Below are 15795 nucleotides of genomic sequence, written 5' to 3'. Positions count from 1 at the left end.
TCACCGCAGTGGTAACAGCCCAAGGGCGGAAACAATGCAAACGTCCACCAACAAGAAAACAGATACATGTGCGACGTGCTATAGTCATACACTGGAATACTACGTGGCCATGGGAAGAAAGCTGCAGCTACACACACGGCCGAACGGTGATCTCACGGGCACAGCGGTGGGGGAGACAGGCCAGGCAAAACGGCAGACATAAAGTTCAACGTCAAAGAAACCCACCTATACTTTTATTATTATTATTTTTTTTTTAGAGAGAGAAAAAGGGCATGTGCCTGTGTGTGAGCAAGCAGGGAAATGGCAGAGGGAGAGAGAGGGAAGGGCGGGGGCTGGGAGAAGGAGAGGGAGAATCTCAAGCAGGCTCCACACTCAGCCCGGGGCTCGATCCCGCGACCCTGGGGTCATGACCTGAGCCAGAATCAAGAGTCAGATGCTCAACCAACTGAGCCACCCAGGCGCCCTAGAGAAGCGTACCTATCTGTAGTGACAGGTGGGAACAGTAATTCCCTTTGGGAGGGTATGGACTGGGAAGGAGTGTGAGGGAGCCCTGGGGAGGTGGGAATATTCTCTCAGGATGGTATCACACACACGTATTGAGGTGCACACTTAAGAGTGTGCACTTTCCTTTCAGTTGTTCCTAACGGAAAAAAAAAAAAAAAAGCAACCTGAACCCCGACAGACCTTTTGTATACCTCAGAGAGCGGTTCACATCCAGACCTCCTCCCAGCTACCCTTGACTTCTAGCTGGCCTCCTGGCCGGCCCCCTTCCCAACCTCTCCCTACACAGGCAAAGCCACCACTCTGCCATGCGTCCCCACCCAGCAAGGGAGGACCTCTAAGCGGTAGTCTAGACATGGGCTGGTGCCATTTCAGTCTCTGCAAACCATAGCCAGCTGCTGCCCTTAGTCTGTGTGCTGGCTCCCCTAGGTCATGCTCTCAGAGCCCCCTGCCCCCTGTGAGCCCAGTTCCGGGGGCAGGGCCTCCCAAGCTGGGCAGCTGCCTCAAGTGGGTTCCCGGTGATGCAGCCCAGCCTGGGGAGAGGCCAGGCCTGGGAAACCCAAATGCAGGGGGGCCCTTTGGTTAGCAGTTCACCTCCAGACGTCTCTCTGGGTGCTGGGGGGATAGGGTGCGACGGCGGGGAGGGCAGGGAAGGAAAGGAGGAAGTTGGGGAAGGGGGAAGAGGAGGAAGGAGGAGCTGGAGGAAGGAGCGGAGGCCTAACCAGCAGAACCCCACAGCCGTCTGGGTGTCACCTGCCACCCTGGGAGAGACAATTATGTTCCTGCCCCTAATTAACACTGCAAGTCCCTATGTGCGGTGGCAGTGGGGGTGGGGGAGAGCAAACCTCCCTTCCAAAGGGACCTGGGAGCTCTGCTCACAAGTCCCCTGCTCTCACAGAGCCTGGAAAGTAGTTTCCCACATCAGTCCCACCTGCACAGTGCCCGGCAGCTCCCACCTCCCCACTCTGCCCAACACCAGCCCACAGCAGCTCCACATCAGGGCTCGGGGCTCCCGCCTCTCCCCCCATCAAAGTGACTTCAATTAGTTCTGGTTTGTCACTCTGTGATGAGAAACCCAGAGCACGAACCCAGGACCCAAGGTGGGGCGGCACTGACTGATCTGTACTCTGGGAACGCGGGCCACGAGGGGCTTCTGCACGAGGCAGGGGAAGGGGCGACAGCCTGGGTCCCCCTCACCCCAAGAGGTCAGGAGACAGCTAGAAAGTGAGCGAGCCCCGGGGGCGGAGGGTGAGGCCAGAGGGAGGGGAGCTGCAGCACTGGAGGGAAGGGTTAAGCCCCCCCACCACCAGCAGGGGAGGGGGGCGCAGCGTGATCGTCCCATGACCATGACTCAGTGTTCAGACTGAATGAATGGGGCTTCCTCATTCCAACTTTGGCTCCCCGGCTCCCAGCCGGGCCTTTCCTCCTGAGAGCTGCCCCCAAGGAAGGGGGTGGGAGGAGCCCTGTAGTTCTGGGTCCGGCCCCCACGCTGTCCCCACCCCTGGCCTGAGGTCACACACTTGGGACTCTCTGGGGAGCCTAGGAACTGAAGCACCATCCAAAATTAACACGTGGAAATCCACGTCTAAATGCAAAACGTTGCAAACCTCTCCGTCTAAATGCAAAAAGTTGAAAACCTCTCCTCCACCTCACCATGCACATCTGGAAAGGACACCCGGTCTACAGAAGCAGGGAAAGGAAAGGTGGAACAGGAAGCACACGTGTGGCTCTTGCACGTTGACCGTGGCCACCGCGAACATTTGCACGGCATCTGGAACTTTACTAAGACAATTCATCTGGTCTCCCTGCACTGGGGGGGTGGGGGTGGGGTGGTGAAGGCACAGCTGAAGGAAGGAACCCAAGTTTCTTGTTCTGGAAAAGAGACACAGCCGGATGCAGTGCTCTGTCGCCCAAGAGAAGTATTGCCCTTGGACACGTTACTGAGCCCCCAGCCCATCTAATGATTTGTATCACTGGGTCCCACTACGTCCCTCTATGTACTAAGTGTGTCTCATGCAACGTCTCATTCGGTACTTGCAGATGAGGGAAGGGAGGCTCAGAGACGGACAGACACCTGCTATGACACACGGTAAGTGATAAAACTGGGATTCCAACCCAGACAGCTGGATGGCAGAGCCCCAGCCCCACCTACTCAGCTGCGGTAGCCTGACACCCAGAAGCCCTGGCCCAGAAGCCCTGGCGGCCTTGGCAATCACATGACCCCAAGCCCAGCACAGCCCTGGCCCCAATCTAGTTTGTGGAGCACTCCGATGACTGACAGCAGAAGGTGCCCGATCCGTGGTGTTAACTGACCTGGCACTTGGGAGGAAAGGGACTTCCAGGAGAGACCCATGGTCAGACAACTGAGGAACTCAGCCAAGTATGAGCCACCTAAAATAACACCCCAAGCCACACTTCCCATCCTGGCCCCTCACACCCACATCGCACTCCGTGCCCTCAGGAGAAGGGCCAGGAGGGCCGCTCATCACTGGGAGTCACTTGATGCCCAGTTCGGTGTGCCAGGGTCTAAACCCTGGGACAAGAGGGGCAGGGGGCTGTGAGTGGGTCCCGCTGGCTCAGCGGCCACCTGCCCATGGGACTCGGTGGGGTCGGGGAGGTTCAGGCCCTGCCAGCCACAGATGCTGGCTGGACAGGCGCTGTCTATGGGGTCGTAGTGGGGGAGGGGGAGGGAGAGTACCCTACCCCTGCCCCCAGGGCTTCTTGTCCCAGCCAGTTTAGATTTCTTCCCGTGGAGAGAATAAAATTATGGTTGGAGACCCTGGGTGCAGGATCTGGGCGCAGGATTTGGGACACAGCAACGAACACACACACACACACACACACACACACACACACACCCAACAACACAGCTGTCTCAGAAATCATATCCGCCTCTTTTCATGCATTCATTGGGAGCGGAAGATTCCCTGGAGCTATCCCCAGGCGGCCACATTCTCAGGGAAGGCTGACTTCCACAGGCTGGGCTCCCGGAGAGGGAGGGGCAAACACATATTAGGAGGGAGCCTGGCTAACCCGCCCAACTGTCTTAGCAGGAAGGGGTCCTGATAGCCTCCTCTTTCTGGAAGGGCAGGCCTCAGGTGCCCGGGGCCTGAGGGCGACAGGGACACTAGGGGTTATTATTAGACTCCCGTCACCACCGGGGCACTGCACACCCTGCCAGATCAGGATCCCCGGGGCCCCTCCAGGAGAAAGGCCTGGTGGGGGAACAGGAGAACAGCTGACTCCAGGCTCAGCCTCCCGCTCAGCCTCTCTAGACCCAGCAGAGGCCCCGCTATGCCCCGACCTGCCCCACACTGGCAGATCACGCCTGAGAACCTGACACTCTGCAGGCAAAGGCCACCAGGGGTCAAAGTCCCAAGACGGGTCCCGTCCTGGGCTTTTCAGCCGGAATCTTTGACCCAACAGTGAATTGACTCAGCTGGGCCACGGGAGGCCGGGGCGGCCTCGGCCAGACCCAGAAGGCTGGGAGAAATGTGCAGCTCCGCCAGGGCCTGGAGGTCTGGGGAGCCCCTCCCCCTAGGGCAGTACAGAAACGGCAGAGGGGAGGGCCGGCCGAGCGGAGAAAGGGCAGAATGAGAGGATGAGGGGAGTGGCCGGCCACGAAGCCAAGACCCCAGAAATCCAGGGCCTTGGGGGTAAATCACCCCCAGCTGCCCACTCAGCCGCCTCCCCCAGCCCTGCAGACGTCCAAGAGGGGCCCAAGCAGAGGTGTCGGCAGCGACTCCCGCCCCGCAGGCAGGGCTGGGGAGGGAGGGGCGCTGCGGAGCTGAGCTCGGGGAGACCAGTTTCTGCCCAAACTTCTCCCAGGCCACACACACCCGGAAAGAGAGCGCCCGTCTTGGAACCGCAGACGGAAGAAAAGCCCGAGGCGCCTCTGGCATCCCCGGAGCTCGCTCAGGAGCTGCCGGGGTACCGCCACAAATACCCGCTCCCCCGCGCTCGGCCCCTTCCCCCGCGCGCAGCCGCCGCGCCCTTCCTCCCCGTATCCCATCCCGGGCATAACTCCCATCTTTCCAGTTTCCCCGGCCCACGAGGTTCCCAGACGGGAAGGCCGTGGCCAAGCGTCCCGGGGGAGAAAGGGAGAGGGGTGACGAGGCTGCGGGGGGAGAGTGGGGGCGGGTCGGAGAGGCGTATGGAGCGCGGCGGGCCGGGAGGGGGAAGGGGTGCCGCGGGGGCTTGGGGCGCCGGCCGTGACCCGGGTCCCGGCGGCGCGAACTCACCTCCCGGTAACTCTCATCGCGGGGGTTGAATGTGCTGTCCACCGGCTGCAGGCGCAGGCCCAGGTGCGGGACGCTGTGCAGCCACGCCACCCACCAGGGCGCGACGTACTCCACGCGCGCGGCCAGCATGGCTCGACCCGAGTGCGCCCGCCTGCTGCGGCCGCCGCTACCCCGCCCGGGACGCCCCGCCCCGGCCCCGCCCCAGTGCAGGCCCCGCCCCGCCTAGCTCCTCCCGGGCTCGACCCTCGCCCTGGGCGCGCCCTCGGGCTGCAGGGGGTCGGCCCTGCAGTCAGCAGCCTTTTCCTTCTGTGGATTCTGTCCTGGCCCTGAGCGCCAAAGAGGTGGAAGGAGAAGTGAAAACATCACCCAAGCACTCCTGTTGTTTTTTTAAATTTATTTATTTGGAGGGGGGCGGGGGGAGACAGAGAGGGGGAGAGAGAGAATCCCAAGCAGGCTCCAAGCTGCTAGCACACACTCTACAATCATGACCTGAATTGAAATCAAGAGTCCCACGCTCAACCGACAGAGCCACCCGGGCGCCCCGCTCCTGTTTCTTTTTATTTATTTATTTAAAAAAAAAATTTTTTTTTTTTAACATTTATTTATTTTTGAGACAGAGAGAGACAGCATGAACGGGGGAGGGTCAGAGAGAGGGAGACACAGAATCGGAAACAGGCTCCAGGCTCCGAGCTGTCAGCACAGAGCCCGACGCGGGGCTGGAACTCAGGGACCGCAGATCATGACCTGAGCCGAAGTCGGCCGCTTAACCGACTGAGCCACCCAGGCGCCCCACCGCTCCTGTTTCTTAACAGCAGTCTCCAGGTCCCTGGGTTCTCATCACTTATTATCAAACCAGGATGTGGAGCGTCAGGGAGTACTGCGAGCAGTGCGTCCCGGCCCGAGAGTCGAGACAGCCATTCCTAGGGCTTCCAGAGGAGAGTTAAGTAAGCTGACAGACTGGGGCCTCGGGGAACAACAGTCTGCCCCTGGGTCACTAGTTCTAAATTCACTCCCCATCATTTATGGAGCATCGGTTTCGTAAACCACGCGGACTGAGATGTGGCTCTGTCCTGGGAGCCCCCAGCCATCTGCCCAAACAACTGACTTGATGCGGCTTTGGAAACACTGGGGCCTGGGAAGAGCAGCTTGATTCTTTGGGGCAGGCGGAAGGAGGTCCTGGAGGAACGGATCCTCGAGCTGACCAGGAGGGAGGGAAGGGCTGGACATCTGGGGGGGGAGAGGGGGCGGGAGGACACAAGACCGTCAACAGCATGTATTTACTGAGCACCTACTATGTGCCATGCACCACAGGCACTGAACAGGGCCGATGGAAACCCTTGGCCGAGGGCACTGCGCTCCAGGGTGTGGCTGCTAATGGCGCACACAGAAATCTGCAGACCGCCGTCTTAGAGGGGGCTGCGGGGGAAAGCAAAGGGGAGCAGAGTCAGCAGACACAGACGGGGTTGGTGGTAGTCGGAGATCCGGTGAAGCCTCTCGTGGTCGCCTGGCCCTGAGAATGCTGAGCACTCACAGAGGGCCAGGTGTGAGAAGGTCGGTTCTGGAACTGCAAACAGTGTGGTGTGACCGCAGGACGCCAGGGGCGGGGGAGGAGAGGTGAGGCTTGAGGCGAGGATGAGGTCAGGGTGGAGGGCCGCCGGGGTTTCAGTGGGAGTGGAGGAGTTACGGACAGGTCGGGCTGGGAAACGGTCTTGTGGGTGGTCATAAGGGGGCCAGAGACAGGGGTGAAGAAGGGGACTCGAGAGACTCCTGAGTTTCTGGCTGGGGAGCTGGGTGCCCTGAAAGCATGGCTGCTAGAGGTTGGTGGACCACCGATGTCCCTACCATGACCCCTATCAAAGGGCCAGGGGCCAGAGAGGGCTTGCGGATCTGTAGTCAGGGGATGGTCCCCGGAGCCTGGCTGTGGCCATCTCATCTACGCATGCCCAAAGAGGACGCGCCCAGGGGGCCACAGGAGGCCGTGGACCACGCCTTTCTCATAGGGGTTTTCGTAGGGGTTTTCATGAATTTAACAAACTTTGAGCCCCTTCTCTGTTCTAGCGGATACGGTGATGGATGAAACACCCGTGTTCCTCTCTGCATGGGGTCTCAAGTTTACTAGGGGAGGAGAGGTGGCCTTCACCCCACTCAGTGATCAATGCTCTCAAGAGTCTGGTGTTGGGAAGGGGGGACTTGTTAACTTGGGGTGTTCTGGGGGAGGGTTCTGAGCCAATATCCGGTGTAAGGGTGTGGAAGGGGACAATCCCAGAGTCCTCTGAGGGGGGTGGGTGGCAAGGAGAGACTGGGGAACTGCAGGGACAGAGAACAGATCAGGGCTGATTGCCCCACCAGGGCGGGAGAGTGGGTAAGAGGGAACGTTTCTAGGTGATGGAAATGTGGATTGCAGTGATGGTTATGCCACTATAAACGTTTGTCAAAATTCATAGACTTGCACACTAAAAAAGTGAATTTCACTGTAAATTACACCTCAATAAGCTTTACTTTAAAATAAATACCTTTAGGGGCACCTGGGTGGCTCAGTCGGTTGAGCATCCGACTTCAGCTCAGGTCATGATCTCACAGTCCATGAGCTCGAGCCCCGCGTCGGGCTCTGTGCTGGCAGCTCAGAGCCTGGAGCCTGCTTCAGATTCTGTTTCTCTGTTTCTCCCTCTCTCTGCCCCTCCCCCGTTCATGCTCTGTCTCTGTCTCAAAAATAAACATTAAAAAAAATAATAAATACCTTTATTTAAAAAAAAAAAAAGATGGGGAGAGATACGCAAGGGCCATTTCACACATGGATTCTGGTCTCTGACGTGGCCACAGCTGCTTGCAGAGGAAAATGTACTTGGAGCGATTTCCCAGGGCCCAGGGCAGGTGCAGACAAGAGGATGTGGCCTTGGAACTCACTCCGCCCGGTGCCACATGCATGGTTGCCCTCCCATTCCTCTCGGCCAATAGCACAGAAGGCTCTAGCTGCTGACCCTGCCTCCGGAACACCTTGGAGGCTTGAGGATTTGGCATTTCTCCAGAAGATTAGATCACAGCAGCGAACTCTTAGTGCTTTAGGGGAGAAGCCAGAGACCTCAAGTGGGAGGGGTCTGCCTTCTGGGAGGTGGCCCCTCCTACTTTGGGGGAATTGACCTTGAACCCGGTACAGGACCGTCGTGCCAGAGCGGAGGCTTGGGCCCCAGAGAGGGAGGGGGCGGGGCAAGGGGTGGGCCTGCACACACCTGACAAACCACAAAAGCTCGCTCTCAGGGCCATCCCTGCAGCCACTTGGGTGCAGCGTGGAACACCCAAACCTGCTGGGCCAGTCTGCACCCAGCTAGACAGTGATCAACTGCCATCGTTCTAGCTGCTTCTCCAGGGGCCTGCTGACCTAGGCAGGCCAGCCTGTGAAGCAAAACAGCAGAAGAGGAACAGGAACTCTTCATGGAGTTGACGTGAGAACAGCCCCCGCGCCCATTCCAAACCGGCAGCCGTGGCCCGCACCTGGCCGTTCACCTGCTGTGCAACACGAATGGGCTCACCCGAGCCTACAAGCTGACCTCAGCGACGCAGCGGGTGACCCTGGCCACCCGAGGGCTTGGAACACACCTAGGCCTCAAACCAGCCGAATAATCATCTCTGCAGTTGGCCTTGGCCATCATGGCGAGTTTAGAAAAAGTGCCCCAAATGGCTGAGGCAAAAGCCAGCGCAGAGATCCACGGCAGGAAAGGGTGCCTCCTCTAGACTCCGAGGCCAGACAAATGCCCACGGGGCTTGTCTCCTAGGAGCTGGGGCTGGTCTCTGGACAATGTGCTGGGACAAAAGGAGCCCAAGTGGCAAGCCCGCCCTCTTCCTGGGAATCTCGAACCCCCGAAGAATGGAGAAGACTGGAAGCCATGGAAGGTGCTCCATTCTGGGTTGGTCAATGATCACCGAGCGCCTGTGGACCCCTCCTGGAAGAAACCTGTGCCGCTCATGACTAGACTCAATAACTCCCTTATGGCTTTAGAATTTCTATAGGGAAAAGGAAAAAAAAATCAACTAATGAATTCAGGCACTTAGCTGCTTGGGAATGGATTTGATCTTGTCAACCAGCTCGAGACACTAGGCACTGGAGACCGCTCATTTGCTGTAGCGTGTCGCCACCTTGTGGCCTATCCTGATATGGCCCTCATTCATCTCAAAATGGCCAGGTGCCAGATAGGGTTCCAAAACCTTTTACTATTCGCTTTCCCCTTACAATAAACCACGGAAGGGTCAATAGTTATTTGCCTTAACGATATGGAAACTCAGGCAACGCTGGGAAAGGCGGTCTAGCAAACCCCACCCAGCCCTGCATGGGCCTTGCACACGGGAGCCCACACAACTTGTACCAGGGACCTCGTGTGGAGGCACTTTGCTGGTCGGCCTCAATGTTTTTTCTGCTTGAAATATGTGCATCCTACAGCACCTGCCCAACCCCACTGTCCTGAGAGGGGAGGGGATCCTCGGAGGCTCACTGCCCTGCAGCGGCACAGGGAGACACCTGCTGACCACGGGACACCGCCACCGCCTGTCAAAGCCATCTTCCGGTCTCTTCTCTGAAAGCACGGTCCTATCCCTGCTGGACTTGTCCACGGTGACTGTGAGATCAAGGTGCAGTGAGCAGACAGGTTTGCAGTTCCCTGGGACTGGTTACCAGCACACGGTGCTCAGTGAGGTGATTTCTCAAGATCACGCTAATTGGCAAGTGGTAGAACTTGGGATTTAATCCCCAAGGAGCCTAGGCTGGCTGGGGCCTGCACTGCTCACGCTGGGAATACCCTTACGGGCCTGTCTGAGCAGTGGGCCCCATTCACACCCCCCCACCCCTGTGAACTCGACGTGCACCCCACTGCCGTAAGGCCCAGGGTCAGATCTCTGCGGCAGGAACCCCGGCTCCTCCCCCCTAACCATCAACTGGGTTTATCAGACTGTCTTTCAGTCCCAGGATCTTGTTTCCTGTTCCCTCTTCCCTGGAAAGCTTGGCCCATTTCGTAGACTAACACTCCTCTGTTCGCGGCAACGATCTCATTACACCCCGCAACGTTCTTCCCTTCCGCTCCACTTTACCCTGAGCGGGAGCACTTAGGAAACAAGTGTTTCAGTCTGATGAAAAGCCTCATGCCTACCCTGCGTCAAGGGAGACCTTCCACAGCACGCAGTGGATCTGAACGCAGCCCTGCTGGGAAGATGGGCGGGCTCCGCACTTCTAAGACGGCCAATCAACTCCACCTTGTAACTACCATTTTCGTTATCAGGAAGCTCACTTTACCTAAATGACTTCTAAATCCCACGAGGGCACACTGGCTTGCTTCCACAAATACCTGGCTCTTCCGTCTATTTCCATCTATTTATTTTCAAACTTAGGCTAAAAAGAGGATGGTTCTATTCATCCACTGGGATCACGGCCAAAGATGAGGGACACCAAGTAGGTAGCAACCGGGACCCCCCCGCCTGTTCCCACCAAGCCGTGACCAAGTAACATTTCCCTTCCTGCCCTCAAAGACAAAGGACGTTTTAGGAATTTTTAAAACTTTAATACAGTTCCAATCAGTGTGCCGGGTTCATTTCAGCTCCTTTACTGCCAAACCTAGGAGAAAAGAGATACAGAAGTGAGCCACCCAAAACATACATTGTATTTTGAGTTACTCTTGCTTGTCTGGATTTTGTACTTAAAACTAAAGAGGGTTAACAAAACTCAGAAATTAAGCATACTGAGGTGGTTTTGCTTAAAATAATAGTGTTTGACGACGATGGTAATAATAATAATAATAATAATAATAATAATAATAATAATAAAAAAACACACTCCTCTTCTCACAGCCTCCATGAACAAGTCTCAAGAGGTGCTTACAAAGGGAGGCCCTATCGGTTAACTTCTCACGGTCAAGAGGCAGACTCTGGGAGCACTGTGCTCCGGGCCGTGTCCCCCATGGCCCTCGGTCCTCCCACCAGCAGGAAGGGCCCTGTCCAACCTATGCTCACAGCCTATAGCATTTAGTTTCCCGACCTGCACCGCTGGTACAGTAAAGTAGCCACCTTGCAGGGCTGTGGGGAGAACGGACGAGTGCCCCACACTGCATTAGCAAAGCACGAACGGGAACGAAACAAACTGCCCTCTGGCCAAGGAAACGATTCCTGGTATGGGATGGACGCTGGGGACCACGACTATTCACTCCTTGCACGACCAACAGCAAAAGCAGATACTTAGGACAAGCCACACGTGCACCTTCCTAAATCTGGGGACAACTCAAGGAACAAGATGGACACACGTGCACCTTCCACATTTCTGGTCTTACCCCCCCCCCGCCCCGATTCCAAACTCACTCACCTGGGGGCAGGGACTGCTTCAGTTTCTCTGCCTTCTCTTTGTCTGTGATGACCAAAGTGTAAAGGTACCTGCTGCATCGGACTTTAAACTTCACATTATCCTTATTTTTCTTGATCTTGACGGCTACCAAACAGACCAGAATGAGCAATTAAAAACTGTGTCACAGAAAAGAGATGTCAGGCAGCGCACGTGCTTTGTATTTATGCAGAAAGGGGCACTCTGGACTGCAACCACGGACAGGGCTGTGCTCTCCTCCCTGTACCGTGCCTCTGCTGAAAGAGAAAACAAGAGGTCCTCTAAGACTTCAGTATTTAAAAAGTTGTCAGAAACCTGTATTTCCCGGGCGCCTGGGTAGCTCAGCCGGTTAAGCGTCCCAGCTCTTGACTCTGGCTCTCATGATCTCAGGTTCATGAGATTGAACCCTGTGGGCTCTGCACTAAGTGGGGAGGCTGCTTGGGATTCTGTCCCTCCCTCTTGTACCCAGGAGCGCTCTCTCTCTCTCTCTCAAAACAAAAACCACTACATTTCCCTTCAGTTCCCTTCCAGAGAGGACATCCCCTGGGCCAATGGGAACGGCTTGCTTCAGGATCCCATCACCTACACAGTGAGTTATATGCTAAAGCTTTTCTTAAATTCACGAAACTCCTTTTCCGGCCTCTTTCCTACTGCCAAATTCTCTCCCAGGACCACAGCACAGACAACAAAGAGTCCCAGGTGTAACTCAAACTCAGCGCTGCAAGGTCAAAGTTTTGTGGTCTGTGGATGGCGTGGTCTGCTCTGGAGGCCACTCGCTTCCCCGTATGTTACGGCCATTTCACGTGCCCATCAAAACTCCCCACCGTAACTTTAGAAACAGCCCAGACTCTCCCCAGAATTCGTTATTATCGTATCAGCGGATTATCAGTATCAATCAAGAATCCGCTGGCTGGGGAATGCACAGGGCTCTGGTGTCTCAGCCCCGTACTTGACCCGACACAAGCGCTCAGCCCCCGCAGAAGCAGCGCAAGATTAACTCGGACTCACAACCCACAACTCCGTCTCTGCCAGTAACTGCCGGAGAAGACAGACATGGCATAGGAAGAAGCCCTTCAGCCCGCCCAAGGCAGGGGCCGCCTCAGCTTATGTTTTAGTAAATCCAGAAAACTGGGTATTCATTCAAACCAACCTATTTTGCTACCTTAACGTTCCCGTTAAAGCGAAGGCACCGCACTGCCCCTAGCAGCTGCTGTTATGTCTACACATCAGGCTCAACGTTTGCGGGGAAGACCCGGGGATCTCTTAAAGAAGAGACATTTACTCATCATCAGAGCGTGCGGTAGTTCCGTTCTGGGCACGGTCCTGCACCCCGAAGGACCCAGAGCAGAAACAGGAGACTTTATGCCAGTGTCCAAGGCAACAGCATTCAAAACAACCAGAGGAGACACCGAATGCCCACTGACGGACGAAGAAACCAAACGGGGCACGTCCGTACAACGAGTATTCAGCCTTAAAAAGACAATTCTGACAAACGCGACGACGTGGATGAGCCACGAAGACCCTACGCTACACGAAGCAAGCCAGTCACAAGAGGACAAGCACCGCTGATTTCACCTACAGGAAGGATCTAGAACAGTCCACAAAGCAGGCAGAATGGTGGCTGCTGGCGACTGGAGGGAGAGGACGGGGAGTTAACTGTTTCAGGAGCGTAGTTTCAGTCTTACAAGATCAAGAGTTCTGAAGATGCAGCGAGCACGTTCTCTGGGCCAGCGAACTGCACACTTAAAAGCAGGTTTTATGGGAGCGCCTGGCTGGCTCGTTCGGTTGAGTGTCTGACTCTTGATTTGGGCTCAGGCCATGATCTCACGGTTCTTGACATCAAGCCCTGCATCAGGCTCTGCACAGACAGCTCAGAGCCTGCTTGGGATCGTCTCTCTCTGCCCCGCCCCCACTCGTGCGTAAGCTTGCTCTCCAAGTAACTAAATAACCTTTAAAAAGTAAAAATAAGCTTTATATTACACATATTTGTAAATTCAGTTTTTAAAAAATTTACTGAACCGACACTGAACACCCTATTATGTCTGCAGGGGTGCAACCCCGACCTCACAGGCCACAGGAAAACCACGCTCCCAAATTAAAACGCAAACCAATCTGACGGATTTGGGGCCGTTTCTTCAACATACTGAGGTCTCTAAAGGACCCTCTGATGTGATCCTTGCACCAATCCGTGGGACAGATGCTATTGTCCCATCTTCAACTGAAGGAAAGGGGGGTGCTGTGTCTACTCTGCTGAGGACGGCCACTTACCGACAGAGCTGGGATGTGACTCAGGCAGGCAGTGTGACCACCCCTGGTCCGAACGAAACTGTCAAGACAACCTCTCTAAGCACGACAGTACACGACACACACGCGGTCACCTGCGGTCCCCAGAACCACCGGACAGACATCCCTACCAGATGCTACTTGTTCCCACAGACGGCCACCATCTCAAGAAGTACCAGAGGTGCAAAGGCAACAAGGACACAGATAGGACCCCCCTCCCCCAACCCTGTGAGCCCACGTGCACTTTCATCCCTCCAAGGACAGAGCACCAGACAGGACAACCAGGTCCTGAACCACGTCAATAGGTCAGGACGCCAGGCCATGTTCAGGGCATCTCATGTTCTCTTAATGACACGTCTGAGTGGAAAAGGAAACTTTAAGGAGTATTTGATGTAGCAGGAAGAGGACGACTCTGGGCTAAAAAACAAACAAACCCCCCCAAAAATAAAAAAACCCAAAGGGGCTCCTGAGCGGCCACCAAAGGCTCAAGTCATGATCCCAGGGTCATGAGATTGAGCCCCGAGTTGGGCTCTGTGCTCAGCGTGGAGCCTGCTTAAGATTCTCTCTCTCCTTCGCTCGCTCTAAATATAAAGCACCCTCCCTCCAAGGTACGAACTCAACATCTACCCCGCGTTAAGCACAAGCCCCCAAACCTCCCGCGCCACAACAAAGCGAGAACGGAACTTCCCCCCCCACGCGTGGTGTGAACGCGGAGAACTGGGCACCCGGGCCGCGACCTCACCAATCCGAAGCTTGCTGTTGTAGCTTTCGGACGCACCGCTTCCTTTCCCTGATTTACACGCCGGGAAACCAAGTCCGCCGACTTCGTGCGGTTCCCTGGGCGCGGCGCCAGGACCCTGACCGCCGCGGGTCCCCAGCCCAAAGTGCCGCGCTGGAGTCAGGGTCCGGAGACCCTCCTTTCCCGACCTCCACCCAGCAAGGCTTCTGCTCGGAACGCACACCTTGTTCTGAACTAAGCACAGCTCTGAAAGCGCTCACCATCAGGCAGAGCAGGGAACGCGCTGCCCAACGAGGTCTTCCTTCCGGGAAGCACGCCAGAACCGCCGCTCCCCGGCGGCCGGGCACTCGCGGGAACAGCCTCCCCGGGGACACGCCGGGGGACGGCGCTCGGGGTAAGGGCCGCCCCGCGCGCCCGCCCGCCCGCCACCGCTCGCTCCTCGCGCCCGGTCAGGGAGACCACTTACACTTGGCATCCTTTCGCCTGGCCGTGAGCAGAAAGTCCTTGATTTCTTCAATCTTGCGAGGCTGCAACACAAACGGGCAATGAGCTGCACAGACACGCTTTTTCTGGCTGTGACTTAACCATCGCCACCAGTCCCTGGCGGGGATCGGAGACCCCTGCTCAGGCGCCCCCGCCCGCCCTCCCGCCCCGGGGGCCCCGCCGCCTCCCGGGGAAGGTCCCGGCAGGGGCCGTACTCACCATGGTTACGAGGGGCGCAGGCGAGCGCGCGGCAGGCAGCTGCGGAGAAGACAAGCGTTAGCGTCAACGGGGCGCGGGGAGGCGCGACGACCCCCCGCTCCTCTCCCCCACCCCCACCCCGAAATGCCGACCCCGTCGCACTCCATCCTCCTCCCCCGCACCCTCGATCCACACCCGGGTTCCTCAGCTCTCCCCCGGTCGTGGATTACCCCGGATTACCCGCCAGAGCCCCACTTACCGCCCAAGAGACACTCGCGGCGAGCGGCAAGAAGGGAGGACGGAAAAGAGCGAGACTTCCGTTTCCTGGCAGTTAAACCCTCCCCCGAAGGAAACTGGGTACGGTGTCTGCAAAGGGTCAAGAATTACATAGGCGTTTGTCCTTCCCGTTGCAGCATCTCTGCCCCCTTCTGGCCCATATTAATAGTGCAGATCGAGGAATAAAGTGGGCCGCCTCCCTCCTCCCTTCACTCTCTTTACCTTCCCCATCCCCAGTCCCCCCCCCAGGCTTTGTTAGGCTTTCTTTCAGATCCGGTTGAAAGACCGAACACTTATTATCTACTACTTTCATTCGATCTGTGCGTTGGGCATCTACTCAGAGATTTTCCTGTTTAAATAAAGGGATCCTCTTAATGTGCATTTTAGAACTTTCTAGGGGTTTCTCACATTTCTGTCTGATCGCCTTGTCTGTGGACGTCTAATCCGTCATGCTGCTTCCAATTCCTTTAAGAACTGGTGTGCAATGAGGGTAAATTAATACTTCCAGTAGCTGACATTGATGGAGCATAACATGGGGCATCCCCTGTGCTAAGCCTCTGATCCCCAGGCGCACCTGTGACAGGTGGCTCTCGTCGTTACCCCAGTTTTTCCCACGGGGCGAATGAAGGTTTGTCCTTTTGGAGAGAGGTGAAGCCAGGACTCGAACCCACGGTGGTCAGATCCCAAGCCCAGACTCCTGGCCGCTGCTTTCGGAGGCGGTG

At 56.6% G+C, this 15795-nt stretch overlaps 2 protein-coding genes across 3 annotated transcripts in view; both read right to left on the bottom strand.

The window, feature by feature from the left end:
* The window catches only part of TTYH2 (tweety family member 2), a 38169-nt gene extending 33298 nt beyond the window's left edge, over positions 1–4871 (bottom strand). The window contains exon 1 of one of the 2 annotated variants that reach the window (XM_042916329.1): positions 4743–4871. In XM_042916329.1, the coding sequence (XP_042772263.1) occupies positions 4743–4871 (129 nt within the window). The remainder of the gene's footprint in view (positions 1–4742) is intronic. The other variant, XM_042916330.1, reaches the window with a different exon arrangement.
* Positions 4872–10263: 5392 nt separating this feature from the next.
* Positions 10264–15129, bottom strand: RPL38 (ribosomal protein L38). The gene is made up of 5 exons (XM_042916718.1): positions 15057–15129; positions 14819–14857; positions 14583–14643; positions 11080–11202; positions 10264–10338 (listed from the first exon to the last, which is right to left on the bottom strand). Exons 2-5 carry the CDS (start codon positions 14819–14821, stop codon positions 10313–10315), a joined length of 213 nt encoding a protein of 70 aa, XP_042772652.1. The 5' UTR covers positions 14822–14857; positions 15057–15129; the 3' UTR covers positions 10264–10312.
* Between the last annotated feature and the right edge of the window lie 666 nt (positions 15130–15795).

Source organism: Panthera leo, chromosome E1 (genome assembly GCF_018350215.1).
Source record: "Panthera leo isolate Ple1 chromosome E1, P.leo_Ple1_pat1.1, whole genome shotgun sequence".
In the NCBI taxonomy this organism is placed as follows: Eukaryota; Metazoa; Chordata; class Mammalia; order Carnivora; family Felidae; genus Panthera; species Panthera leo.
Note: the sequence above shows the minus strand (reverse complement) of the source record. Positions and strands in the feature narration are given on the sequence as shown.

Bases quoted from the DNA above. Each gene is read 5' to 3' on its own strand.
- RPL38 (XM_042916718.1), bottom strand. The intron at 11,203-14,582 runs GTAAGTGGTCTC...TCTGTTTGGTAG, and splicing joins CAGGCGAAAGGATGCCAAGT to CCGTCAAGATCAAGAAAAAT. The intron at 10,339-11,079 runs GTGAGTGAGTTT...CTTTTCTCCTAG, and splicing joins GAAGCAGTCCCTGCCCCCAG to GTTTGGCAGTAAAGGAGCTG.